This window comes from Diceros bicornis, chromosome 12 (genome assembly GCF_020826845.1).
Source record: "Diceros bicornis minor isolate mBicDic1 chromosome 12, mDicBic1.mat.cur, whole genome shotgun sequence".
In the NCBI taxonomy this organism is placed as follows: domain Eukaryota; kingdom Metazoa; phylum Chordata; class Mammalia; order Perissodactyla; family Rhinocerotidae; genus Diceros; species Diceros bicornis.
The window spans coordinates 14,665,842-14,691,968 of NC_080751.1; the positions used below are offsets into that span (position 1 = coordinate 14,665,842).

General features: G+C 46.9%; 1 protein-coding gene across 1 annotated transcript in view; it reads left to right on the forward strand.

The window, feature by feature from the left end:
- The window catches only part of SLC4A5 (solute carrier family 4 member 5), a 104,883-nt gene that overhangs the window by 23,145 nt on the left and 55,611 nt on the right, over positions 1 to 26,127 (forward strand). The window contains exons 5-6 of the mRNA XM_058550909.1: positions 4,066 to 4,257; positions 17,382 to 17,511. Of these exons, the coding sequence (XP_058406892.1) occupies positions 4,066 to 4,257; positions 17,382 to 17,511 (322 nt within the window). The remainder of the gene's footprint in view (positions 1 to 4,065; positions 4,258 to 17,381; positions 17,512 to 26,127) is intronic.

Consider the following 26,127-nt stretch of genomic DNA (forward strand, 5'->3'; position numbering starts at 1 on the left):
GCGGAGCCACACACCACTCATCTGTCAGTAGCCATGCTGTGGCAGCGGCTCACATAGAAGAACTAGAAGGACTTGCAACTAGAATATATGGCTATGTACTGGGGCTTCAGGGAGGAAAAAAAAAAGAGAGATAGGGGGCCGGCCCGGTGGCGCAAGCGGTTAAGTGCGCGCGCTCCGCTGCGGCGGCCCGGGGTTCGCTGGTTCGGATCCCGGGCGCGCACCGACGCACTGCTTGGTAAGCCATGCTGTGGCGGCGTCCCATATAAAGTGGAGGAAGATGGGCACCGATGTTAGCCCAGGGCCGTCTTCCTCAGCAAAAAAAAAAAAAAAAAAAAGAGGAGGATTGGCGGATGTTAGCTCAGGGCTGATCTCCTCACAAAAAAAAAAAAAAAAAAAAAAAAAAAAAAAAAAAGAGAGATAGGAAGCGTTAGCTCCAGGTGAATCTTTCCCAGCAAAACAAAACAAAACAAAACAAAAGCTCCCAACAAACAAAAGTCCAGGACCAGATGACTTCACTGGTGAATTCTACCAAACATTTAAACAAGAATTAATACCAATGCTTCTCAAACTCTTTGAAAAAATAGAAGAAAAGGGAACACTTCCAAACTCATTTTACTAGACCAGCATTACCCTGATACTAAAACCAGATCAGGGCACTCCAAGAAAAGAAAATTACAGGCCGATATCCCTGATGAACAAAAATCTTAAAAAAAAACTCTTTAGGAAACCAAACGCAACATTACATTAAAAGGATCATACACTATGATCAAGTAGGATTTATTTCAGGGATGCAAGCGTGGTTCAACATCAGCAAGTCAATCAATGTGATATATCTCATTAAAAGGATAAAAATCATGTGATTATCTCAATAGATACAGAAAACCCATTTGACGAAATCCAGCATCCATTCACGATCAAAACTCTCAACAAACCAGGTATAAAGGGAACGCACCTCAACATAACAAAGGCCATGTATGACAAGCCCACAGCTAACATCATATTCAATGGTGAAAAGCTGAAAGCTTTTCCTCTAAGATCAGGAACAAGAAAAGGATGCCCACTTTTGCTACTTTTATTCAACAAAGTACTGGAAGTCCTAGCCAGAGCAATTAGTCAAGAAAAAGAAATAAAAGGCATCCAAATTGGAAAGGAAGAAGTAAACCTGTCTCTATTTGCAGATGACATGCTATTATATATAGAGAACCCTAAAGGCTCCACAAAAAACTGTTAGAACTAATAAAAAAATTCAGTAAAGCTGCAGGATACAAAATCAATATACAAAAATCAGTTGCATTTCTATACACTAATAACAAACTATCAGAAAGAGAAATTAAGAAAATAATCCCATTTACAATTGCAGCAAAAAGAATAAAACACCTAGGAATACATAAATTTAACCAAGGAGGTGAAAGACCTATACACTGAAAACTATAAGACATTGATGAAAGAAATTGAAGAAGACACAAATTAATAGAAAGATACTCCATGCTCATGGATTGGAAGAATTAATATTGTAAAAGTGTCCATACTACCCAAAGCAATCTTCAGATTCAATGCAATCCCTATCAAAATTTCAGTGGCATTTTTCACAGAAATAGAACAAATAATCCTAAAATTTGTATGAAACCATGAAAGACCCCAAATAGCCAAAGTAACCTTGAGAAAGAAGAACAAAGCTGGAGGCATCATGCTTCCTGATTTCAAATTGTATTACAAGCTATAGTAATCAAGACAGTGTGGTATTGGCATAAAAACAGACACATAGATCAATGGAACAGAATAGAGAGCCCAGAAATAAACCCACACATATATGGTCAATTAATTTATGACAAAGGAGCCAAGAATATACAATAGGGAAAGGACTGTTTTTTCAATAAATTGTGATGGGAAAACTGGACAGCCACATGCAAAAGAATAAAACGGGACCACTATCTTACACCATAAACAAAAATCAACTCAAAATGGACAAAATGGTCTTGAACATAAGACCTGAAACCATAAAACTAGAAGAAAACATAGGTGGTAAGGTCCTTGACATCAGTCTTGGCAATGATTTTTGGGGATTTGACACTAAAAGCAAAGGCAACAAAAGCAAAAGTCAACAAGTGGGACTACATCAAACCCAAGATCTTCTGCACAGCAAAGGAAACCATCAATAAAGTAAAAAGGCAACCTATGGAATCGGAGAAAATATTTGCAAATCACATATCTGATAAGGGGTTAATATTCAAAATATATAAAGAACTCATATGACTTAAGAGGAAAAAACCCCAAAAATCTGATTAAAAAATGGCAGAGGAACTGAATAGACATTTTTCCAAAGAAGACATAACAGATGGCCAACATGTACATGAAAAGATGCTCAACACCACTAATCATCAGGGAAATGCAAATCAAAACCACAATGAGCTATCACTTCACACCTGTTAGAATGGCTATTATCAAAAAGACAAGAAATAAGAAGTATTGGCGAGGATGTGGAGAAAGGGGAACACTTGTGCACTGTTGGTGGGAATGCAAATCGGTGCAGCCACTATGGAAAACAGTATGGAGGTTCCTCAAAAAATTAAAAATAGAACTACCATATGATCCAGCAATTCACTTCTGGGCATTTATCCAAAGAAAATGAAAACATTAACTCAAAAAGATTTCTGCACCCCCATGTTCATTCCAGCATTATTTATAATAACCAAGACATGGAACCAGCCTAAGTGTCCATCAATGGATGCATAGATAAAGAAAATGTGGTATGTATATGTATACAATGGAATATTAGTCAGCCATGAAAGAGGAGGAAATCCTGCTATTTGCAACAACATAGATGGATCCTGAGGGCATTATGCTAAGTGAAATAAGTCAGACAGAGAAAGGCAAATACTGTATGATCTTATTTACATGTAGACTCTAAAAAAAACAAACTTATAGAAACAGAGAACAGATTAGTGGTTGCCAGAGGTGGGGGCTGTGGGGTGTGGGAAAATGGGTAGAGGTCATCAAAGGTACAAACTTCCAGTGATAAGATAAATAAGTCCTGAGGATGTAATGCACAGCATGGCGACTATAGTTAACAATCTGTATTATATATTTGAAAGTTGCTAAGAGAGTAGATTTTAAAAGTTCTCATCACAAGAAAAAAAATTATAACTATGTGATGTGATGGATGTTAACTTATTGTGGTAATCTTTTCACAATATATACATGTATCAAATCACTATGTTGTACACTTTAAACTAATATGATGTTACGTGTCAATTATATCTAAATAAAAACAATAATAGAGAAACTGTTTGTGGATGTGGGGTAAGGTGGCAGTAGGTACCTGGAACTCTAAGTACTATCAGCTCAATTATTCTGTAAATCTAAAACTGCACTAAAAAAAATCTATTAGTTGTTTTAAAAATTGTTGACCAACTCAAGACAACACTGCTGAGAAACTGGTAGCAGAATGTCCTTCCTGAGAGCTAAGGGAATGCCAGCTGCCTTGTGCACAGACCTAGTCGAGGCTTTAGGTAGCAGTCAGGCTTCTTAGTGGAATTCTGAATTAAGGTTCTTGGTAACTCCAGTTCTTGAAAATTCCGGTTTACAAAACTAGCTTTGAGAAACCCTTAATAACTCACTTTTCTGATAAGTAGTTCGTGTCATCCTTGGTTGTTAGTAAAAATGGCCCTCAATAGAAATGCATATGGCTTTCTCATAACAACCAAAGAGGGGGCTTGGGCATTTTAGACTAAATCTGTGGCCAACTGAGGCCTCTCTCCTGGACCATGTGTGAAAAGCCATATGTGGTCATTGCTGCTCTGGGCAAGCAAGAATGGGGAGATGGGAGTTCTGCTCATTCTAACAGAATTCTAACTATAGCACCGAGGACATCCCTTCCAGCAACTGTTGAGTGGTTCAGAAATGGAATTCTGTCAAACTCAAGCCTCGGGGCAGTGGCCTTGTCCAGGGATTCCATGTTTTCTGCTCTGCTTCGGTGGCCCCAGCTCTTGGTAACTGGATGATATTAAGGAGAAATGCCAATTTTCAGTAACTCTGGCTCCCCTCTCTTTTGTGCTGTGCCCACAGACTGCCGCTCCATCCACATTGGGCTTTCAGTCCCCAGTTACCCTCAGAGGAAAAGAGACCAGAAGGGACACCTTTCAGGCCTGCAAAAGGTCCGCTGGGGCCTGCAGCCGGACAAACCACAGCAGGAACTGACCAGTGCGGGAAGCAAGGGGAACAGCCGAGACAGCAGCATGGATCATGTCGGCAGGACCCGTGAGTTCTTGAGGGGTGCATTCTGGGGAGCCATCTGCTGGTGGGTCCAGATGGGGCGCAGCAGGGGGGCATTCTCTGGAGAAACATGAGTAACGCCCCAAACGGCTCAGGCCTCCCAGGCCCCCTCTGCTCTCCTGCCTTTGGGGACCAGCCTCCCTGCTCGGGGCCGCCTTTACTCAGGCTGAGCCCCTGTCTCTCTCTGGTGACTTCAAGACCCCTGCTCTGATCCGTTCCCTGTTGATTTCATGGTTCAATTCTCAGAATTATTTCCCTCATTTCCAAATTCTTAGGGGCCACACGGCCGTTGCCCTAAGAACCGATAATGAACATGGCTGTCTGGCATGAGGCATTGTGCTCAGAAAATGGAATTCATTACTATATTACCTCCACACTCTCTCCTCACCTGAGCTGGAAGGAACAGTACAGAATCCCCTGGGTGCCCCACATGGGAGCTCACAGACCCGTGGGAAGCTGTCTCCCAAGTCAATAAAGCCCTGAGGCTTTCCTCTGCTGTTGCAGAAATCTGTTCTGGGCTGATTAAAAAATCAGTCTTTTGTTCCTTCCTGTGGAAAGAAAAGTATCAGTCTTAAGAGGAGTGAAAAGACAGGAATCCCTAGAGCACAACTGTGACAGTTCATTCTTTTGAGACTTGGCTGTTTCTAGGGACATGATTTCACCTCCAGCATATCCCAGATCTGCCTAATAAATAGTATTTGATTGGTTTCTTTTATATATATCCACTGTCTTGCACAAGGCAAAATTAGTTATTTTACCATCTAAACCTTCAAAGGAATGTCAGAGGCAGGAACAGTGTTTTAGTGTCCCTGTAGGAGGATGCCTGACATACATGCTCCCAAAGGCCATCTAAGCCACCCTCAACCCTGCAGCCACCCTGAACAACTGCTGTGATTGGCACCAAGTCTACCAAGGCCTGTGGCTTTCCCAGAGTAAATGTGTCTATGTGGGAGATGGGTTAATGGGGAGTCCTGTGGAGGTGTCCAGTGTAAGAGATGAGCACTGATTTAAATATGCATGTGCACACACACACACACACACACGCATGCATGCATATGCATGTGCACACATGCATGCTCAGGCGTAGGAACATCGAGGACCCAGAGGTGAGCCTGGTGGAAAGACCTCCTGCTCCCTATCGTGGATCTGGATGCCTCCCACTCACTCTCTGGGGCATTTCCATTCACCCCACACCCCCACCTCTCCCGCATTCAGGGATGAAGTTACCGTTTGAAAGTCAAGCCTGCTGGGTCCCTCCTGAGCCAGAAAAGAAGCAAGTGGTTTAGAATTGGTGCTTATTGGAGGAGGCCCAATAAGCTGTATTTATTGATGCGACCTGGTGCGTCACAGAAGTAGTCATGAGTGGTGGATTTTACGATGTTTTGGTGGTTTCTGCTTCAGTTAAAGGGACATTGATTTTAACTGGAAACCAAGGGGGAGAGAATGTAGAATCTTTTGATACATTTGTACATCTGGTACATTCCCTTCACAGTCTGCCGTTCCCATACCATGTGTGTTACTGGCTTGTCCCTGGCTTGACTATGGAACAGGGAAGAGAGAATGGGAGAGCCTAGAAGGACAGGAAATTTCCAGCTGTGTCTTTCAAGCTAGAGTAAAGTAAGAATCCCTTTTAAAGGGAAAACAAATTCTTGTGGACCCATGAAAATGCATTTGTACGTTTGCAGAGCCCCAGGGGGCCATAAATCATAGTTTGAGAAACACTATCTTAATTAACTAAAGTTTTATTCCAAAAAATATCTCTTTCAATTTCAAATTATAAGAACAGCAAAATTTTTCCCTTATACCTGATAAAAGAAATCTTTTTAAGATTATCATCAAAATGAAAACACAAAATTAAATTCAAATAGATCTCACCTATTCCTAAGAATGCATTCCAGACCCCAGTTCCAGACACACTGGCTTAAGGGAGTCACAAAGCTTGCTAGCAAGTCAACAGCCACAGTGATTTTTCTGTGGCCTGTGGGGCTAGCTTGTTCCTGCCATTCTCCACGGGATGGTAGAGGTTCATCCCTCAATCATTCACTTCTTCCAGGCCAAATGGATGTGTGTTGCAAGTATAAACTGTACTCCACTGCATCACAGGGTCAGTGACAATCACCTGCAGAAGGGAAAACAAAACAGGGCAGAATCATTTTACCTGCAGCATCTAGATAATTGTCTGAATCGCCCCCTTTTCTTTGCTGTAGGGCACCTGACCACATGTGTTTTCCCTCTCTGAGTGTCCTGCCTATTCTGTGAATCCATCCAGACAGCCCAGGCAGGGGGTCCAGCTGGCCTGGCCACATAGCCCCAGTGGGAAACCCCACTACAGAGGAGGGGGATCATAGAGAATGTGGGGGGCCTGGGCCGGGTTAGGGAGGCTAGATGTGGCTGGGCCTGAGTGTAAGGCAGGCTATGCAGAGGAAGGATTGACAGGAGACCCCTTCAGTTCCTGCTTCATGGAATAATGGCAAAGATCCAGCAAGACATTGTATGTGAAGGAGCTTTGTACCTGTGAAATAGTAGTTCATTATAATTTTGTTAACTAAAGGCATAGTATTAATAAAAGGGAGATATTACTATCCCCATCTTCAGATTGGGGAATCAAGGTTCAAAGAGATGTAGTGTGATGTAGCTATAATCAGTGAAGCTGGGATTTGAAAACAGCTCTGTTGACTTCAAAGGCTGTGCACGCCCCTTACGCCACACTGCTGCCCTTTCTAAAACATCATTGTTCAATCACCACATTGAACCCGGGCTGAGAATTACATCCTTGCAAGCAGCCAAATTGCCTTATGGTGAAAGGGATAGGTAGGTAGGGAATAATATGCCAGAGCAGTTGGTTTGTTTATTCTCTCTCTCCTTACCATCCCTTCCCCCAATGGGAAAATAATATTAGGAAATCAATTCTTAGCAGCCAATCAATTTTGACGCAAGCAGAGCATTTATGAGGAATAGAATCATGTGGTTGGATTCAGTAAGAGCCATGCTGCTTACCTGGAAAGAATGCATTTTCTGGCTCTGAGAACCTCTTGAGAGGCCATTAGGAGCAAGTGGATTAGAAGTAGCTTTGGAAATATGGTTGCATTTCCACTTTTCTCGGCTGGTAATAAGAACTGGAGCTAAGATCCAAGAGAAACAAGATTGGCCAAGCCCAACCTGGGTGCATAGACCTTGGAGTCTCAGCATCTTCATTTGTAGAGTGAAAGATCGTTGTAGGGTGATCACCTGTTTCAGTTTTCCCAGGACTGAGTAGTTTCCTAGGACAAGAGATAAGGGGCTTTCAGTGCTAAAACCAGGTCAGTCCCAAGCAAACCAGGATTGTTGGTCATGCTAAGTTGTTGTGAGTTGCTAAATGCTATACAAACAGACATAAAATACTTCACTTGGTGCACGGTGCATGGTAGGCACTTAACATATCTTAGTTCAATTGATATCCATTAACCCAATTTAAGAGCAAGAAGCCCAAATCTTTTTCCTCTACAAGTGGGTATTGGTTTGGTTTTGCTGCCCTCATTGGTACCAAGGGCTTATGAGATCCTTCTGGTGGAAGGGGTGTGAAAAATTAAGGCCTTCTTCCACTTGCCAGGTATTGAACAACTCTAGGGTCACTGAAAGATCAAAACCACCCCAAGATGAACAGTAAAGGGGAGAAAGGCTGTTTTTCTAGCCAGACATTTGAGTCTCGTGTGGTTCCAAGGCCTTAGGCCCAAGGACATATTTCATGTGGTCTTTCTCTCCCTGTTTCTGATGAGGAAGGAGCCAGGGTTGGAACAGAAGGCACATTTATCTCTAAAGCATCTCCTCTACAAAGGAGTTCCTGAGACAGGCTGTGTTTCCAACATAGTAGCAAACACAATTGGGTTTCTTTTAGAGTTTGAAGCTTTAAAATGGTATGGCTTCTTCACCGTTGTTTACTTTCCTAATTTCCTTGTATCTTGGAGGGATACAAGAAGAGAGAGGAGGAAGAAAGAAGGAAAAGAGGAAAGAATGAGGATCATTCTAGACCTTTTATGCCCCCTTCGGGGAGGGGATGGGCAGGCAGGAAGGCAAATTAAAATTTCCCAGAGGAAGCCTGTATTTACTCTTTTCTCTTCTTGCTCTTTGACACCTTAAATCCTGGATCTCCTGGAATTATGACATACACAGCATTCCCTCCCCAGCCCTGAGGGCTGTTCTAAAAACAAACACAAACACAAACAAAAGAGCCTATTAGAAGAGAATCCTGGTTTGGTGACCTTCAGACCCTAAGGGGAAATTGGGGTTGAGAGTCTGCAAGTGAACCAATGAAAGTCCTAATAAATATAAAGTTTTTATAACCTGTGCGTTAGTCGGATTTACCTTATTCCTTGAGAGTTAGCTAGTATGGACTCCAGCCTCCTCGCCCACATCCTGGGGGAGGTCCATGCCTTTGCCTAAATTTCTGTGAGTTCCCAGAGGCCTCCAGCCTTGTGTCACTCTGGCTTTAAGTCCCTCCCTGATGGGCGCACAGTCTTGCTGTTTCCTTCTTATTCTAACTCTTCTTACTATAGCGACTCACATTCTTTTATAACTCTTACATTTGCAGTTTTTAAGAAGGTACGCAGAAGAAAATCTCCATACTCTAGAATTTCATATAAGGGGAACTCATGATGAAGGAAGTAATTTTATGACAAGTATCAGAAACCTATTTGAGCTGACTTGGGCGAGGAGAGAGAGAGACAGAGAGAGACAGAGGGGGTGTGTGTGTGTGTGAGTTTATATTACAAGACCAAGGGAGTTTCTCACAGTCCCAAAGCAGAACAAACAGCCAAGCTTAGCGGGTGGACGCAGCACCCGCTCAGTCCCCTCTCTGGCACTGCGTGGCCTCTTCCCCCTGCTTCTCCTGTCAGTCTGCTTCACTCCTCTCTCTCTGCAGCCCTTTCTGCCTGTCTGTGTCCTCGGCGTCCAGTGTATATATTCTGTCTTCCAGAAACCATCAAGAAAGGCCAGCTATCTCAGAGACCCAATCTAAATTTCCAGGCTTAGGTCAGGTGTCTAATTAATTGTTTCTGGTCCAGTTAACTGTGGCCAGGGGGCACAGCTCACACATTCTGCAAACACAGCTGCCAGAGGGGCATCATCCTTTTGGGGGCTGTGGGCTGGGCTTACATCTCCAAAGCTGCCTACGACAGGAGGGATTCCCATAAACACTATAAACAGGCAGATTCTCTCCTCTTCCTCTCTCAGCGAGCACACTTGGTGTTTATGGACAGCTTTCCAGACAAAGAGCTTTACTGTCCATGAAACTAGGACTCGAGGCCTTCAGGTCCTCTCTCAAGACCCACCTCACACAATTGCAGGCATGATTTTGGAGCCCTCAGGTTCGTCCCACACTCTCCAATGCTCAGTGGCTCATGAGCCACCCAAAGTCCCCCCCCAGCTTCACCTCCAGCTCCATTTCCTTGTTCTTGGCTCCTTTCTTGCTGAGCCTAATCCCAGCTGATATGCTCATGAGTGTTAATCAGTAAAATTCATTCACCCAGCAAATACTGATTGAGGTCCCATGCTGTGTGAGCCCTGTGTCGGGGGCCAGCAGCCTGATGTGAGCTAGACAGACCCTGACCTCACAAAGCAGAATGTCTAGCGATTCGTGTGGAGCCTAAGAAAGAGGGAGCCTCTGAAAGGACTGGCCTAGAGCAGAGACCCCCAGGACCAAGTCCTCATGCTGACTCCTGATGGTCCTAAATGCCTCCTGGCTCTTACTAGGTGTTGACGGCTTGCCTGTTATTAGCCCACTAGATCATTTTGTGCTTTGCTCATCCAATGACTAGCCAGTCCCCACCCAGTAAAAGCCCAATTCTGTTTGCTTCTTTCACCACGCTTCCTGAAGCTTGTTCTTGCTGAGGTTATGTTTCTCCCAGCCACTGCTGGTGGAGTCCATTCCTACACTTGAGCCGTCGCTGTGTGACTCTCACTGTCGACCAGAGGGGCTATTATTACCAGTGGTGTTTCTCATTACATGGGTTAACTTCTGACATGCTGCATGCATGTAGGCCCCGCAGTGCATTAGAGCCACCCAGATCCAGGAGCCTGGCATATGGTATGCTAAACCTCCTGTGGGCAGAGAGAGGGGAGGGGCCTGTGGGTGGAGGGCTAGGGGGTTAGCATGGAAGTAGCATGGGCATTAGAAGCTGAAAGAATTGAGCCCTTGGGATGTTTAAAGGGCCAGGCTGGTCACTGGTAATGAGGGAGGAAGATGTCAGACATGTTGGCCACAACAACGACAGTGATATCATTTATTAGGTGAGTGGTGTATGCCAAGCACTGTGCCAACCACATCACGTATATTATCTCACTTAATGGCACCACAATCTAGCGAAGTAGGTGTGACTCTTCTCACTTTACAGATGGGAAAACTAAGGCACAGAGAGGTAGTGCCTACCCTAGATCCTACTGCTAGTAATTAGCAAGGTCAGGAATTGAACCCAAGTCTGGGCTCTTAAAGCACCACATAAGGAGAGAGAATCTTCCAGCATCTTTGGTGATCTCTCTTTGGGTGTTTCTCTGGGGTTTCAAGGTCACCCACAGCCCCTGACTCGGTGTGGCATGCAGTGGCTGCCTGGGGTGCTCAGGAGGATATGGGCCAACTTCAGCCACAGTGTGGTGCGAGCTATAGAGCTGGGGCCCCTGAAAGGGGCCCACTTCCTCACTGTCCTGCCCTGCTGAGGAGCCCACCAAGGCAGGAAGTCCTGGATGGTGGCGTTTGCTTGGAGCCCAGCACCTAAATACACGCCCTTGACCCTCTGCTTCTGTTGTCTCAGCTTTAAAGTGGGTGTTCTTGATCCTTGAGCCTCAGGGATGAAAACATGGTAAGTGGAGCCAGGCAACAGGGCAATGTGGGGTGGAGGATGTCGGCAGACTTCGCTGTCCTCCAGGCTTCCCTAAGCTGGGGCCTGGGGGGCATTCTGTGCTGTAAACTGGGTCTCAGTTTTCTCATCAGTGAAATGCAGAGTTTGGACTCCGTAAGCTCCCAGCTCTAAGTCTTAGCGAATTCAGGGTTCAGAGCTCCCTGAAGCAGCAGCCGCTCCGTGACCTCTAATCAACCTTGGCACATTCGGAGTACTCAGTAAGCACTTGTTGAACCGAACCCAGGAGATTAGGAGTTTCTCAGCAGAGCGAAACAATTCCCCAGTGAGGTTCCCCACACACCCTGAAGTGACCAGTTCCCACTGTCCATGGGCTCTCAGAAAACACCCACTGAGCGATGACAGCACTTTGTCTCAGAAGTAGATGAAAAGGAGAGGATGGGGAGTTTGGGTTTAAAGTTGAGGAAGGAGAGAAACCAGCTATGTGGAACATTGTTGTCCAAGCGTGGTTGCTGTGAAATGTGAGACCCCACATTAACCCTCCCCTACAACCCCACCACCTGGGTTGTGCAGCTGAGAGCTCGACCTTGCCAGACCACTCTCCAGCCCCTCACCTGCGGCCGTGGCTCTTAAGGAGGCCCCCGGGGAGTCTCAGGGCAAATCCTACCTTTCCCTTTATAAAGGGGCCTGAGGACGGGTGCCTGGGCTCCTCTCGAGCCCCCAGGCATGGTGGGAAGTCTCATGGGGGAGGGAGGAAGGGGCAGTTTTGCCAGTCCTCTCACAGGCCCCGTATACCTGCCCCCACCCTGGCTGCTGTGGAGACCCGGCTGCCTGCTTGAGGTTCTGCCACAGCCACTCAGCCCGTCTCTCTCCAGTGCACCTGAGGACTCCCTCTCCCTCTCCCTCTCTCTCCCCTACCCCGCTTTCTCTCTCTCTCCCTCTCTCTCCTCCCACAGTTCTCTCATACTCACAGTATCTTTAATTCACTCGATGTAGTTTTTCTCTCTTGCACACACACAATCTCTCTCACACAGCCCTCTCTCTCCACCTCCACAGTCTTGCACACATTCCTTTTCTCTCTCTCTCCCTCCCTGTCTCTCCCTCTCTCCCTCTCCCTCTCCCTCTCCCTCTCCCTCTCCCTCTTCTCCTCTCCCCGCTCCTCCCCTGGTGCTTAACTGGAAACAAAAGTGAGTTTGTTGTGGCCGGTGGGGAAGAGGACGTGTGGAGGCAGCAGCCAGGGTGGCAGCAGCAGAAACAGCCTGGGGCCAGAGGCAGTGCCAACAGCCTGAGACCTCAGCGCTCAGCTATTCCAGGGAGCAGGTAATGCCTCAGACAGAGCTGGTTCAGGCATCCTGCTCTCTGCCCTGTCTCATCTCGCCATGATTGTTCCATTTATTTGCCTTCTTATCTGACCCTGAAGGGGGAAGGGGACTCTAGACTTAGGGAACAGCAGGCATAAAGGTCCAAGGAGTGATATGCCCTCCTCTTCAGAGAGCTGTGTGCGGTCTGATGTGGCTGGGTCCAGGGCATGTGAGGTCAAGGGTGGCTGGGGTCCAGGGTGTCTGGGATCAAGGATGGCTGGGGTCTGGGGTGTCTGGGGTCAAGAGTGGCTGGAGTCTGGGGTGTCTGGGATCAAGGATGGCTGGGGTCTGGGGTGTCTGGGGTATCGGGGGTTGAGGGTGGCTGGGGCCCAAGGTGTCTGGGGTCAAGGATGGCTAGGGTCCAGGGTGTCTGAAGTCAAGGGTGTTTGGGGTCCAGGGTGTCTGGTGTCAAGGGTGACTGGGGCCTGGGGTATCTGGGGGCAAGGGTGACTGGGGTCCAGGGTGTCTGGGATCAAAGTGTCTGGGGTTGAGGCTGGCTGGAGTAGAGGGTAGCTGGGTCCAGGGCATCTGGGTGAGGGACATGACAGAACCTAGAAAGGCAGATTAGGGCCAGATCACAGGGAGATTTTGAGCCATTGAAGGTTTTTCACCTGAGAGAGTAACAGGATCAAATCTACATTTTAAGAGAGTAGTTCTTGAACTCTGATCCCATAGAGAATTGGTGTGCCCTCTCAGAATCAAGCAGTCATAGTCTTCTCCCAATTTAAAGAAAAAATGAGGTTATTTATTCAATTGTTAGTTTTTCTTCCTTAAAATTTCCTTGAACCTTGATATCTGCTAGCAAATGTCATCAATCAATAAGCCAATGAAAAAGATATAAGTTTAAAGTAATAGAAAAAGTCAGAAATAAAATCCATTTGAATAAATGAGGCCCATTAAGCTATATATAGATAAATTAATTGCCTTTTCTGCTAGTAAAATTATTTCTAACTCATATGCACAATATTTTATGGTGCTGCCCAGGGAGCACCATGACTCCCAGGAGTCTGCCACACGAATATGTTTGAGATGGTTTAAAAGCAAACTCTGGGCCGGCCCCGTGGCTTAGCGGTTAAGTGTACGCGCTCCGCTGCTGGCGGCCCGGTTTTGGATCCCGGGTGCGCACCCACGCACCGCTTCTCTGGCCATGCTGAGGCCATGTCCCACATACAGCAACTAGAAGGATGTGCAACTATGACATACAACTATCTACTGGGGCTTTGGGGGAAAAATAAATAAATAAAATTATAAAAATAAATAAATAAATAAAAGCAAACTCTGCCGCTACATGGGGAATGGGGATGGATGGGGCCACCAGAGACAGTGGGAGCGGCGGGTGGCTATTGCAGTGATAGGAACAGGAGATAATGAGAACCTGAACCAAGATGGTGGGAATGGATGGAAAAAAGGGAGAGAGCTAAAAATATTTGGGAAGCAAATGAAAGAAGTTAGTGTCCAAGGATGGTGAGAGAGAAGGAGGCTTCAGGAGTGAGTCCAAAATTTATTGTCTGGATGGCTAGGTACCTAGGGGTGCTGTTAATCAAACAGAGGATGGCAGGGTTGGGGTGTTGGAGTAAGGGATGCTGAGTGTTTTGAATAGGTTGATGTTGACTCAAGAAGGCTGCAGAACTCCCAGATGGAGCAGTCCAGTTGGCAGCTGGAAATGCTCAATACAGGCAGGGCCTGGAGACATGGGTGACCTTGTCTATAGGGTGACGTCCTAAAGAACAAGATGGCCCAGGAAGAGTGTAGAAAGATAGGAGAGAAGAAGGCCAAGGAGGAATCCTGGGGAAGATCGAGATTTAAGTGAGACAGGCAAGAAGGGCCAGGGAAGGATATTGAGAAGGAGTCCTCAAAGAGATAAGAAAATATATCAAGAAAGTGCTGTATTATGAGAGCTAAGAGTCGCGTTTCAGTACAGAGGGAGCAGTCAGCACCACTGATGTCCCAGAGAGATAAAACAGACCATAGCTTCACAGTGCTGTTGGTTTGATTGATTTTATTAACTTATTGGTTTGAAAATAAGATAATAAGAGAGACCTGAGGGTGGGGTTATAAACTCAGGTGCATAGCGTAAATGAGATTAGCAGAGTAGTAGTAGGGAGTAGTGGGGACTGTGGCAAACTAAAATGCATATGCCCACCTAAAGAAGGCAGCGGTCACTCAGCTCTGATTGATTGTTGCCAAGCAGGAATGTGGGCACAGTCATCAGAGTATCTGAATTTTCAAGAGAAGTCAGAAATCTGGATTTCTATATGAACTCTCACAATTCTTTATGTTAGCAACTATTTCAAAAATTTTTTACTCTGTGAGGGCTAAATTAAACACTTCTTTGAGCTGCCAGTTTGAAATCTCTGCCTTAGTGTAATGGGGCTGAACCAGTTGCAGCAGGTTGGGAAGGGACTGGGTAAGAAGAAAGTGGAAGTGAGTGTAGACCACTCCAAGAGATTGGGGGAAAAGAAAGGGAAAAATGAGCAGGACAGCTTGGAAGGCAGGCAGGATCAGGGGAGGGTGTTTTAGGGTAGGAAGAGCTGTTTATAGGATGAGAGAAAGAGGGTGCAGAGAGAGAAGTTGAAGACCCGGGTAAGGAAAGGCTAGTTGATGAAATAAGGATCCAGCAGAAAGGAATGGATGGGGCCAGAGATTAGGCTGAAGGAAGGACTCCTTTGTTCAAAGATGGACTCCAACAGTGGTAAGGACATAGAAGGACTAGAAGGGAGGAGGAGGATGGATTTCATGCCTGGAGGCCTTTATTTTCTTGGTGAAGTGGGGTAGGAGATGGATCAAGAGGCTTGAAAGGAGGAGCAAATGTTGGGAATGGCATTGAGGGACGTGGGAAAGGGTGCTGACAAGGATGAATGGAAGGCGGCTGCACTTCTGAGGTGTGCTGAGAGTGGAAACCCTCCATTTGCACAGGTAGGTGGTTTTCCCCTGCAGGGATCTTGGGCCTGGGTGCTGGGGTTGGTGGTGAAGGGGATTAGCACCCATCACATTCCAGGCCCTGTGTCATGTGTCTTATTCTCCTTATGTGATTTATTTCTCCCGACAACCCTGTTTACTCAGACTGAATTCACTCATGAGTAAGTGGCAACTCTGAGATTCATACCCCTGTCTAGCTGGATGGAAGCCCCTTGTGCACCCTGCCTCCACCATACCACTCGTACCACCTTGCCTTTCCCTGTACCCCCAAGACACACCTGCAGAGATGAAGACTGGGCCAATGAATTCTCATTTGGGCATTGGCTGGCCAGTTTTATTGGGAAGTCATGAAGTAAGAGAGTGGAGAGTGTAATGAAAGAGTAGTTTAAACTATTGACCATTGGGAGTCCATGGAGAAATAAATGAGGGCCAAAGGGGTTGATAAACTGAGGGGATAGAGAGGCTTGGAGGAAGAGGAAGACTTGCTGAAGCCCAGGAGACAGTCAGTGAGAGACTGAACCAGGGCAGGGGCAATGGGATAGGTGAGGAGGGAACGTATTCTTAAAAACTTTCAATGTGAGAGTGGAGGCAAGAGAAAGAGGTGAGGTGAGGCTGACTCCAGGATGTCTAACCTGTGCAGTTAGGTGGCCAGTTATGCCTTTAACCAAGGCATCCGACATCATGTCATACCTCTCTCTCTTGGTCACCATGCTCTAGACACACGGACCAGCACATTCCCACCTCAGGGTCTTTGGAACACTTGGAGCACTCTTCTTTCAGAAGTGCAGAAGGGGCTCATTCTCATCTCTCAAGTCACAATTCAAATACACCCTCCTCAGAGAGGCCTTTTTTTTTTTTTTTTTTGGTGATGAAGAATGGCCCTGAGCTAACAGCTGTTGCCAATCCTCCTCTTTTTGCTTGAGGAAGAGTGGCCCTGAGCTAACATCTGTGCCCATCTTCCTCCATTTTTTTTGTGTGTGGGTTGCCGCCACAGCATGGCTTGATGAGTGGTGTAGGTCTACACCTGGGATCCAAACCTGCGAACCCGGGCCGCTGAAGCGCAGCGCGCTGAACTTAACCACTATGCCACCGGGCTGGTCCCAGAGAGGCCTTTCTTGACCATGCTGTCCAATGTAGTTCCCCGGTCATTTTATTATTTTCTTTTCAGAACACTTATCGCTACCTGAAATGATCATTTATGGATTTGTTTACTTGTTTGTTGTCCATCTCTGCCACTAGAACAGATGTTCAAGAGAGCAAGGACATATGGGCCTTCTTCACAGCTTTTTTCTAACACCCAGAACAATGCCTGGCACATAGTAGGCATTCGTTAAATATCAAGTGAAAGAAAAGGAAGGAAGGAAGGAAGGAAGGAAAGAAGGAAGGAGAAGCATGTTTGAGGAAGGATACATATTCAGAGTCAGAATGCTGGCTTTTGAGATGCGTGAGAGACACCTAGGAGGCGATGTCCAGTGGGCAGTTGGAAAGCGGACTAGGAGCTCAGGAACAGGCTGTCACCTTGCCCAAGAAGAAAGTGGGCCCATGTGGCACAATGGCACAAGCATGTCCTTCACATGGCTGACTGCCCCTTCAAGGCTAACGTGCGGAGCTGACTGGTTTGGGGCCCAGTGGGAAAACGGATCCTTCTGGGTTGCTCTGCTGAAGTTGGGTCAGAGTTTTTCTCACTTCACTTTTCTATTCTATTCCCCATCTTTGCTGCTGCCGCGGCTTTGGCCATTTTCCATCATTCTTCATTGTCAGCTGCAAGACCCTGGAGTCTGAATGCTGACACAATCCTTTCGTCTCTTTTATCTCAGAGAATATCTCAACCACATCCAACCCACAGAGGCTTGAGTCTAGCTTTGCCGAGAAGCTAGACTTAGTTTTACTGAATTAGGAAATACTTTTCCCTTGCACTTGGCTCCTGCTCTGTTTCAATTGGCCTTGCAACCCTCCGCCTCCCACGGGGCACTCAGCAGACCCTGCTGCCCTCCTTTTGCAGGATCTCCAGCTGCTGAGCAGCTCCAGGACATCCTGGGGGAGGAAGATGAGGCTCCCAACCCTACCCTCTTCACAGAGATGGACACCCTGCAACACGACGGAGACCAGATGGAGTGGAAGGAATCAGCCAGGTGAGGCAAAACCCCAGGAGGGAGGTAGAGGGGGCTTCCCACTCTGGTCTGCCCGGGGCCCAGGCTGAGCTGACCCTCCTGGTGGAAGGATTATCGACCAGTGGTACCTCGCACCTTGAATTCTGCCAGGGCCCCTGAAGACCTTCCCATCTGCCTTCCTTGGTGTCCAGAACTGGTTTGGACACTAAGGAGCAAAGAGAAACTTATGGCTTTGTCTTTATCTTCAAAGAAATTAAAACCCTGAGACCATGAGAGAATAATACAAGGGCACATATTCTTTCATGTCAAATGGTTCAAACTAAATGCTGTAGGAGAAGGGAAAGCACCATGTGGGCTGGGGTAGACAGGGAAGGCTTCCTGGAGGAAGGAGAATGTGTGCCAGGAAAAGTCCAGATGGAGTGATCCACTGGGTTGCTGACGAAAAGAGACTTGGCCGAGTTTGGGGTGGGATAAGCAGAGTGGAGCTACGGAGGAGCGTGTGGGGAGCACAGAGAGCTGGGTATATAGGGGCAGTAGAAGGAAGAGAAGAGCCAGAAGGCTGGAGGGTTACCACGTGCTGAAGTCACAGGACATGAGGGAGGATCAGGGTAAGGAGTAGTGCTGGCCATACCCCAGTGCCTGGGACAGAGCGCCCTCTGAACTGAACTGGCCTGGTCAGCAGTGCCAAATGCTGCCAAGAGCCCAAGGAGAAGGAAGGAAATAGTAGGAGGCAGCAGGAAGGAGGCGGGAGGAGGCGAGACCCTGGGAAGGAGGTTGAGAGACTCTGGAAGACAGACTATACCAATGTTTCTCAACCTTTTTTTGTATTGGCTCCTCCCAAAGAAAATTTTAATTTAAATTAACTTTATTAAATTAGAATTTAATTTAATGTGTTTCTAATAAGAGAAATTAAATGCTAATGAATAAGATTTTGTCAGGTAGGGTTGAGCTTTGGAATGCCACAAACCACTGTAATATTTAAAATTGTTTGCTCCCCCAAGAACCAATATTGCCCCAGTTGAGAATGCATGAACTAACTGCCCCGTGCCCAGGACTGGCTCGGCCTGGGGGCCACCGTGACGCCCAGCGCCTGGCAGCTGCCGGTGACCGCAGCCTGGGCTGCTCCCTTACCCAGCAACCTCACTCACCTGGATAGTGGCTCTGCAGAGTGAGGAGGGGCAGGTTTCCACATCTCCAAGCTTCCCAACCTGATCTCTCCTGGAAGAAAGGCCATCGGGTGGACTAGCAAATCCCTGCGGGCCTCCGGGGAGGAATGAATTCCTGGCTTTGCCCCTAAGCCCAGTCCCTGTCTGGAAGCGGTTGAGCCTCTTCCTGTCAGCCCATCAGTGAGCCCTCACTGTGCACTCAACAATTCACAGGCTTGTCTCATTCAAGCTGCACATCGACCCTGAGGAGGCGGGAACAATTATTATCCCCTTTTAGATGAGGATACTGAGGTTTCCAGGGGCAAACAGCTTGCCAAGCGTCAGAGCATGCAGGTCTGGAGTTTGGATTCTAGCCCAGGCCTGTCTGACTCCCCAGCTTGACGGCTTATGCACTTTGTCATGCTTTCCCATTTTCTCAGCCACCTCTCTCCCGTTCCTCCAACTTTCAGGGACTCTGTTTTGATTTCCAGGGAAGGACATAAGTCTGGAGGCAATTCCACTGGGGTGGGAGGTAAACGGGGACAGCCACAGAGCCCAGGACATCTATCCAGGGCTGACAAGCAGGGGAGGACATTTCAAATGACCAGGGCCCAGTCTGGGCTATTGTGGCTTAGTGCCTCTGAGGGGCTAGTGTCTGCCCTGGGCAAGTGCCTTTCCTGCCCAAGCTGGGCAAATAGAGAGAAGTCAAATTAAGAAGAGCCTTCTCCGAGTCCCAACAGAGAGAGAATACCTTCTCCCCACCCTGAGCAAGGTCTATATCCAGAACCCCTGGCAATAATTGCCAGGACCAGACCCTCCAAGAGACCTATCACACACATAGCCACGGAACCCTTGCTGAGAAGGTCTCCGGGGCCTCAGAGACCTGATTGTCTGTCGCCATAGACAAAATACCCAGTTTCTAGTCTCTCTGAGTGTGTTCCACAGAGCCTTCCACACTACAGACCCTGCAATGAAACTGATAAACTATAGCTGATGATGTTTCTAGAAGGAGGCTCCTCCTGAAATATAAAGGGGTGTGGGGGCTACCATCTGTAAGCTGGTGGGTTTCCCCACAAGGCAGGTTATCTGAGGACAGCATCTGAGGAGACCCTGAAAAGGCCTCAGTGTAACCGGAGTGAAGGGAAGTGGTGTCTAGAAGAAATTAAAATGACTGAACCCCTTTCCAGGCAGATCTCAGGGAAGAGCAGCTTGAGGGACAACTCGGGGGCAGGAAGCAGTTGAGGAAGAGGAGCTGAGGGCCTCCCTACCTCCATTCCCTTTCTTCTGCCCCACCCGCCTTTAATTTCTCCTGCTAACCCCATCTGGTTTCCAGTTCCCTGTTGAAAGTATGACCAGCAGGCCTCTGGAGAGGTCAGAGGAAGGGTTTGGCCATTGGTCAACAAGTCCACCTTGGCCCGGATGGTTGCTGCAGCCTCCTCCAAGCAAAGTGCAATAGTAGAGGTGCTTGGGGCCAGGCCTGTTTGGGGTCTGTCACCCCCACAAAAGAATGGGGAGTATTTCCCTCAGCCGACAGGCTGTGGGGTCCGCTCAGGAGGTCTGGGAAGTATCAAGAATCAGCAAATCCTAGTGGGTTCTGGACATCCTTGGAGTAACAGGGGAAATGATAGGGAGGGGGGACGACTCCTCACACAGACTCTCAGGCCCTGGGAGGGTTGTGGGTCTATAACTCACATCAAAGAGAATGGGGAAGGGTGCCCTTTAATAAAAGTATTTAATTTGCTGTAAGAGTGTTTGCTTTGTTGAGTTAGAAGATTAACAGAGTGAAAATCTCAAATCCGCAAGGAATTTTCCCCGGCGGTGCTTTGTCGGGGGTTATTAGTTGGGGGATGTTTTGGGCCTTCGAGAAGTAGTCACCCCTGGATGGATTTAAATGGCTTTTTGAGCTCTGCTGAGCCTTGCCCCTGTGTGCTTAATGGGGACTGTGTATGCAGGCATCATTTCTAATGTGATCAATGCTGGTAGGTCAGGCTGTTAATAAGATAGATTTTTGTTAACTCTGTCTCTTTAGCATTCCCGGGAGGGAAATGCAGCTGACTATTTGCTGACAGTGACCTTGCCTGAAGGGAAGGCTGGGTGAGGTGGGGCATGGGTGGGGACCCCCTCACTGTGAGCAAACAATTTACCCAGAATTCCATCCCCTCTCAAGCCCCGGTTGATCTGGCTGCAAGGGAGGGAGGGAAGGGGAATGACCCGAGCTGGAACCTGCCCAAGTGTGGAGGGCCCTTTGGGGTTACTCAGAAGTAGCCGGAGCTCAGAGCCTTCCAAGAGCTCTGAAAGCAGATTCCAAATCCAGGCTGCCTCTGATCTCAACTGGAGCAGACCAAAAGCGTGAACTTGCCAGAAGGTTCTTATGAGGCACATATGCTCTGAGAACATTCCTGAGATGACCAGGAAAGAGCAGAAAGACGGGCAGGGGAAGTAGGTCAGCTTAGTTGGGTCAAACCAGATCAGTCCATTTTCAAAAGCCCTGAATGTTTCTCTGCACGTAGGCAGGAATGCTTTCTCACTCTATACGTGATGGAGGAGAACCCCGGAACTTCATCTCGACCCTGAAACTGCTCCAGCTTAAGATGTTGTGGAATGCCCTCCTCGCATCATTTCCTCTCTTAGTCTGGGGCAGAATGTACCCCTAGCCCTCTGGTCTCTCCATTCACCTGGGGTCACCTTTTGGGGCCAGAGCTGCCCACTATGTATGAAGCAGAGTAGGAAGCTGAGTGCTCCTAGTGCAGAAGTCAGCAAAGCTCATTCATTCATTTAACCAGTATTTACTCAGTGCTTACTATCTATAAGCCCTGAGCCGGGTGCTGAAGATACAAACATGAACATGGCAGATGCCATCCCTACTCACTTGGGCTCTCAGTCTAATGGGGCACAGAGGCAAATAACCAGGTGTTGATGATGAGAATGCTATGAAAACACAGCGTAGGGGCAGCTAACCAGACAGCAGGAATCAAGGAAGGTGTCCAGGAGGAAGGTTCACAGAGAGACCTGAAGGATGGGTCAGGGTTAGCTGGGGGAAGAGGCCCCTGGAACAGGGAAAACAGACACACAGAGAAACAGGGAGAACTCTGTGGCTAGACTGCCAGAAGTTTCCAGGGGCGATTGTGCGGTCCTATGCGGGCCATGTGGTGGAGTTTGAACTTAATGCTGAGAGCTTCGGAGGACCACTGAGGGGTTTTGGGTGGGAGAGGGACCGGATCGTCTGTTTGAGAGAGATCGCTCTGGCTTCAGTGTGGAGAATGGATAAAAGGAGGCAGGACTCAGCCAGTTAGGAGGTTGGTCCAGGCAAGAAATGATGAGACCCTGAACCAAGATAGAGAGAAGGGGTGGATTTGAGACATATTTTTTTGATCATATAATTTATTTTATATATGTAATTTGAGAGTGTAATATTTATATGTTACATATATAACATACAATTATATACTACATATATATGTAACATATAATTATATGCTCTCACTCTCTGTGTGTATAATTCCTTTTAAATAGACTATTTTTAGAGCAGTTTTATATTCACAGCAAAATTGAGCAGAAAGTACAGAGATTTCCCATATACCCATTGTCCCCACACATGTATAACCTCCCTCACTGTCAACATCCTCCAAGAGATTGGTACATTTGTTACAATTGATGAACCTGCATTGACGCATCATTATCATCCAAACTCCACATAGTTTATATTAGGGTTCACTCTTGGAGTTGTACATTCTAGGGGTTTGGACAAATGTATAATGACATGTATCCACATTGTAGTATCGTACAGAGTAGTTTCACTGCCCTAAAAACCCTCTGTGCTTCATCTACTCATCCCCCCCACCCTTCTTTCTCTCTAATCCCTGGCAATCGCTGATCTTTTTACTGGGTTTGAGACATATTTTAACAGGTAAAATTGGCAAGACTTGATGGCAGATGGCATGTGGGGGAGAAGGACAGTCAAGGAGATGCCCAGGTTTCCAGCTTGAGCAAGTGGGAACTCGTGGTATCAATTTAGGAAACACGAGAGGAGTAAGTAGTAAGGGTCTGTTATGTTGGATTTGTTTTGTTTTGTTTTGGAGGTGGTTGATGATGAGATCCATTCTGGACATGTGATGTTTGAGGAAACTCCAAGTGGAGATGTCCAGCAGGTCATCATGTAGACATAGAGGTCTGGAGTTCAGTAGAGAAGCATCGATTTGTGAGCCATCAGCATTTAGATGGAAAGCAAACCCATTGAAAAGGATAACATTGCCCCCGAGATCTGTGAAGTGAGGAGAGTGCCCAGGACAGAGCCTCCAGGAACACTAACATTTAAGGGATGGGCAGAGGAGGCAGAACCCATAATGGACACTGAGAAGGAGCCACCAGAGAGGTAGGAGGGGAAGAGAAGAGTGCTGCATCCTGGAAACCGGAGGCAGAGAGACATTAAGATGGAGGGAGAGGGGGAAGAACTGAAGAGTACCCACAGGATGGAGCAAGCCGAGCAGTCTCGGGGGAGGGACAGGGGCAGTGGGTGGAGAAGAGAGTCAGAAGGACAGAGGTGGGTTCAGTTGAACAGTTCTTCCAAGATGCTTGTCTTGGAGGACAGGAGTTAGAGAAGTCTTTCAGGGGCAACAAGGCAGTCAAGAGAGGCTTTTGTTTTTTGTTTTTCAGAATGAGAGAGATCTGAGCATATTGAATGCTGATGGAAAAGGCCCAAATGAAAGAGGGTGGTTTACAGATGCAAGAAGCAGAGAGGGGCTGCTGCATGGAGGATGCGGGGCCCTGGGTGCAAGTGGGGGGCTCCCCCAAGCCGGGAAGGCCCACACCTCTCCCCTGTGACAGGCCGGAAGGAGCAGAGGGCAGGGTGGCTGCAGCGAGGTTTGGGGGCTTCTAGCAGGAGTTGAGAGAGTTCTGGGCTGGTGGTTTCCAGACTGGTCTCTTGTTTGAGGAGAGGAGAGCGGAAGAGCCAGCTGACTGGAGGAGTTGCAGATTGCCAGGTGGTCCTGAGGCAGGTGAGCAGCTCCAGGCCCCATGGCCGTCCTGCTTTATTGCTGTGGAGCCACGCTTGGAGACTGGTGGTCAGATGAAGGTATTTAAGGTTGTTTAACTTTGACTTGATTTTTATATACTAGTCTGAATAATCATACTATTTGTCATTATCAAGCTAGTGTCGTATCCAATATCTAACATGGTCCTTCCCTCTCCCTCCACTAGTCAAACCCTGATACTTGACACTTATGTTGAGCAAGTGGGAAAAAGTGATTCTATATGAATTAGAACCTAGGTGGACCACGTGGTGGACTCAGGATGGTAAGAGAGGATTAGCTGGCCAGTGAGTGTGACAGGAAGGCTAGTTAAGCGAGGAGAGAAGGCAGGACTCTTCCCGATGGGGCTTGACTGGCTAGCAGCCCCTCAGAGCCCCTAGATGCTGGTCAGCAGGAGGGACCACCTCCCCCAAACAATGACATCCTTGGATAGGTCCCACAGGTGCAGTTGTCAAAAGGGGAGGAACCTTCCCGTCAGACCACCTTGCATGCGAAGACCTCAGTTGATTTATATATATTTATACATCTATATCTATAGATATTTACATATCTAAATGTATATATATTTTAACTTTTTATTATGGAAAATTTCAAACACAAACTGTAGAGAAAATAGTATATTGAACCCCCATATATCCATCACCCAACTTCATCAATGATTAATATCTATCTCCACCACTTGTTTCTGTTTGCCTTTATGGATTTTGTTTTGCTGTATGTTTGTTTTTGCTGGAATATTTTAAAGAAAATCCAAAATGTTGTAAACATTTTAGTACAGATCTTTATGAAATTAGATTTCTTTTGTAAACACAACCACAATGCCATTATATCTCCTAAGAAAATTCAGAATAATTGCTCAATATGATGAGATATCCAGTCTAGATTCAAATTGCCCTAATTGTCTCAAAAACATCTTTTTTTACTGTTGGTTTGCGCTAACTTAGAATCAAAACAAGGTCCACGCGTTGATTTTGGTGGTGATGTCTTCCGTCTTGTTAGGATCAGAACTGTCAGACTCTGGAGATCCTAAAAGAATGGTCCTGCCTGAAAATCCTCAGGCAGGAGCTCTTTGTGCTAAGTCAAGAGTCCCCCATACCATATGTCCAGCTCCGACAACCGCAGCCTAAGCTCAAGTGAGCTGTCCAGGCCTGTGTATGATGCTCAAGGGAGAGAGAAATGCCACTGTCATTGTCAGGACATTTTAGACTACAAGTAGCAGAAACCCACTCAAGCTAACTTATACAAAAGGATGGAGAGCATCAGCAGGATATGGGGTGACCTCATGGTACCCAGGGACGGTCAGATCTGTCAGGGGCTAGACCTGGGAAACTGGGCTGTCCTCTTTCTCTGCTTCTGGTCCCCCCTTTCTCTGGGATTGTCTTTCCTCTTCAGCAGCCGCTTCCTCCGCTTGTCCCCGCCCCTGGCCATTCCTCAGCCTCCGTGTTTACATCTCCTCTACTCAAGGGACCATCTCAAAGTGCATGGCTGTTCCTCAGACCCAATTCCTAATTCTTCAAAGAGAATCTGACTTGCCCAGCTTTGGTTGTCTTCACTGTAACCCAGATCAGAGTTACAGGAAGCTATGGCGAGAGGTGGCCACGGCCTGGGGAGCACATCCTCATGGGTGGAGGCAGAGCGGACACGCCAGATATGTCTTTTCCGCATATGTAGTAGTGGAGATATGCACTTTGTGTAATCTAGTCTTTGGCCGCTGTTGTACTCTTTATGCCAACCAGAACTTTCAGAATTCTTCAAGCCTTCCATGAGAGTACAGATGGCAGAGTTTTGCAAACCCATTCCCCTCTTGGACAAGCACCTCAGACATCACATCCTATCTTTGTACGTGGACGTGGACTGATGTCACTATAGCACTATGTCAATCCCTAGGGCAGTGGAGAAGAGGAAGCTCTGCCCTGTGGGTCTAGGAGAACTGTGGAAAGTGTCTTATCTACACCTTTCTTCTTTCATTCTAAAAGCATTTTGAGAGATTTTGTGTTGGGTCCCATTGGAGAATTTAAATGAGTAAGATAGGAATCTGCTTTAAAATGCTTATGATCTAGCGCAGGTGTCAACAATCTTTTTTCTTTTTCTTTCTTTTTTTTTTTTTGAGGAAGATTTGGCCCTGTGCTAACATCTGTTGCCAATCTTCCTCTTTTTTCTTTTTTCTCCCCAAAGCCCCAGTACATAGTTGTGTATCATAGTTGTAGAGTGGTAGCTCTTCTATGCAGGACACCACCTCAGCATGGCTTGATGAGCGGTGAGTAGGTCCGCGCCCAGGATCCAAACCCGTGAATCTCGGGCTGCCAAAGTGGAACACGCCAACTTAACCGCTATGCCACCGGGCTGGCCCCTCAACAGTCTTTTTCTAAGGGCCAGATAGTAAATATTTTAAGCGACTTCTTGCCCATATATGATCTCTTCTTGCTCTTTTTCTACTCCTTCTCCTTCTTTTTTACAACACTTTA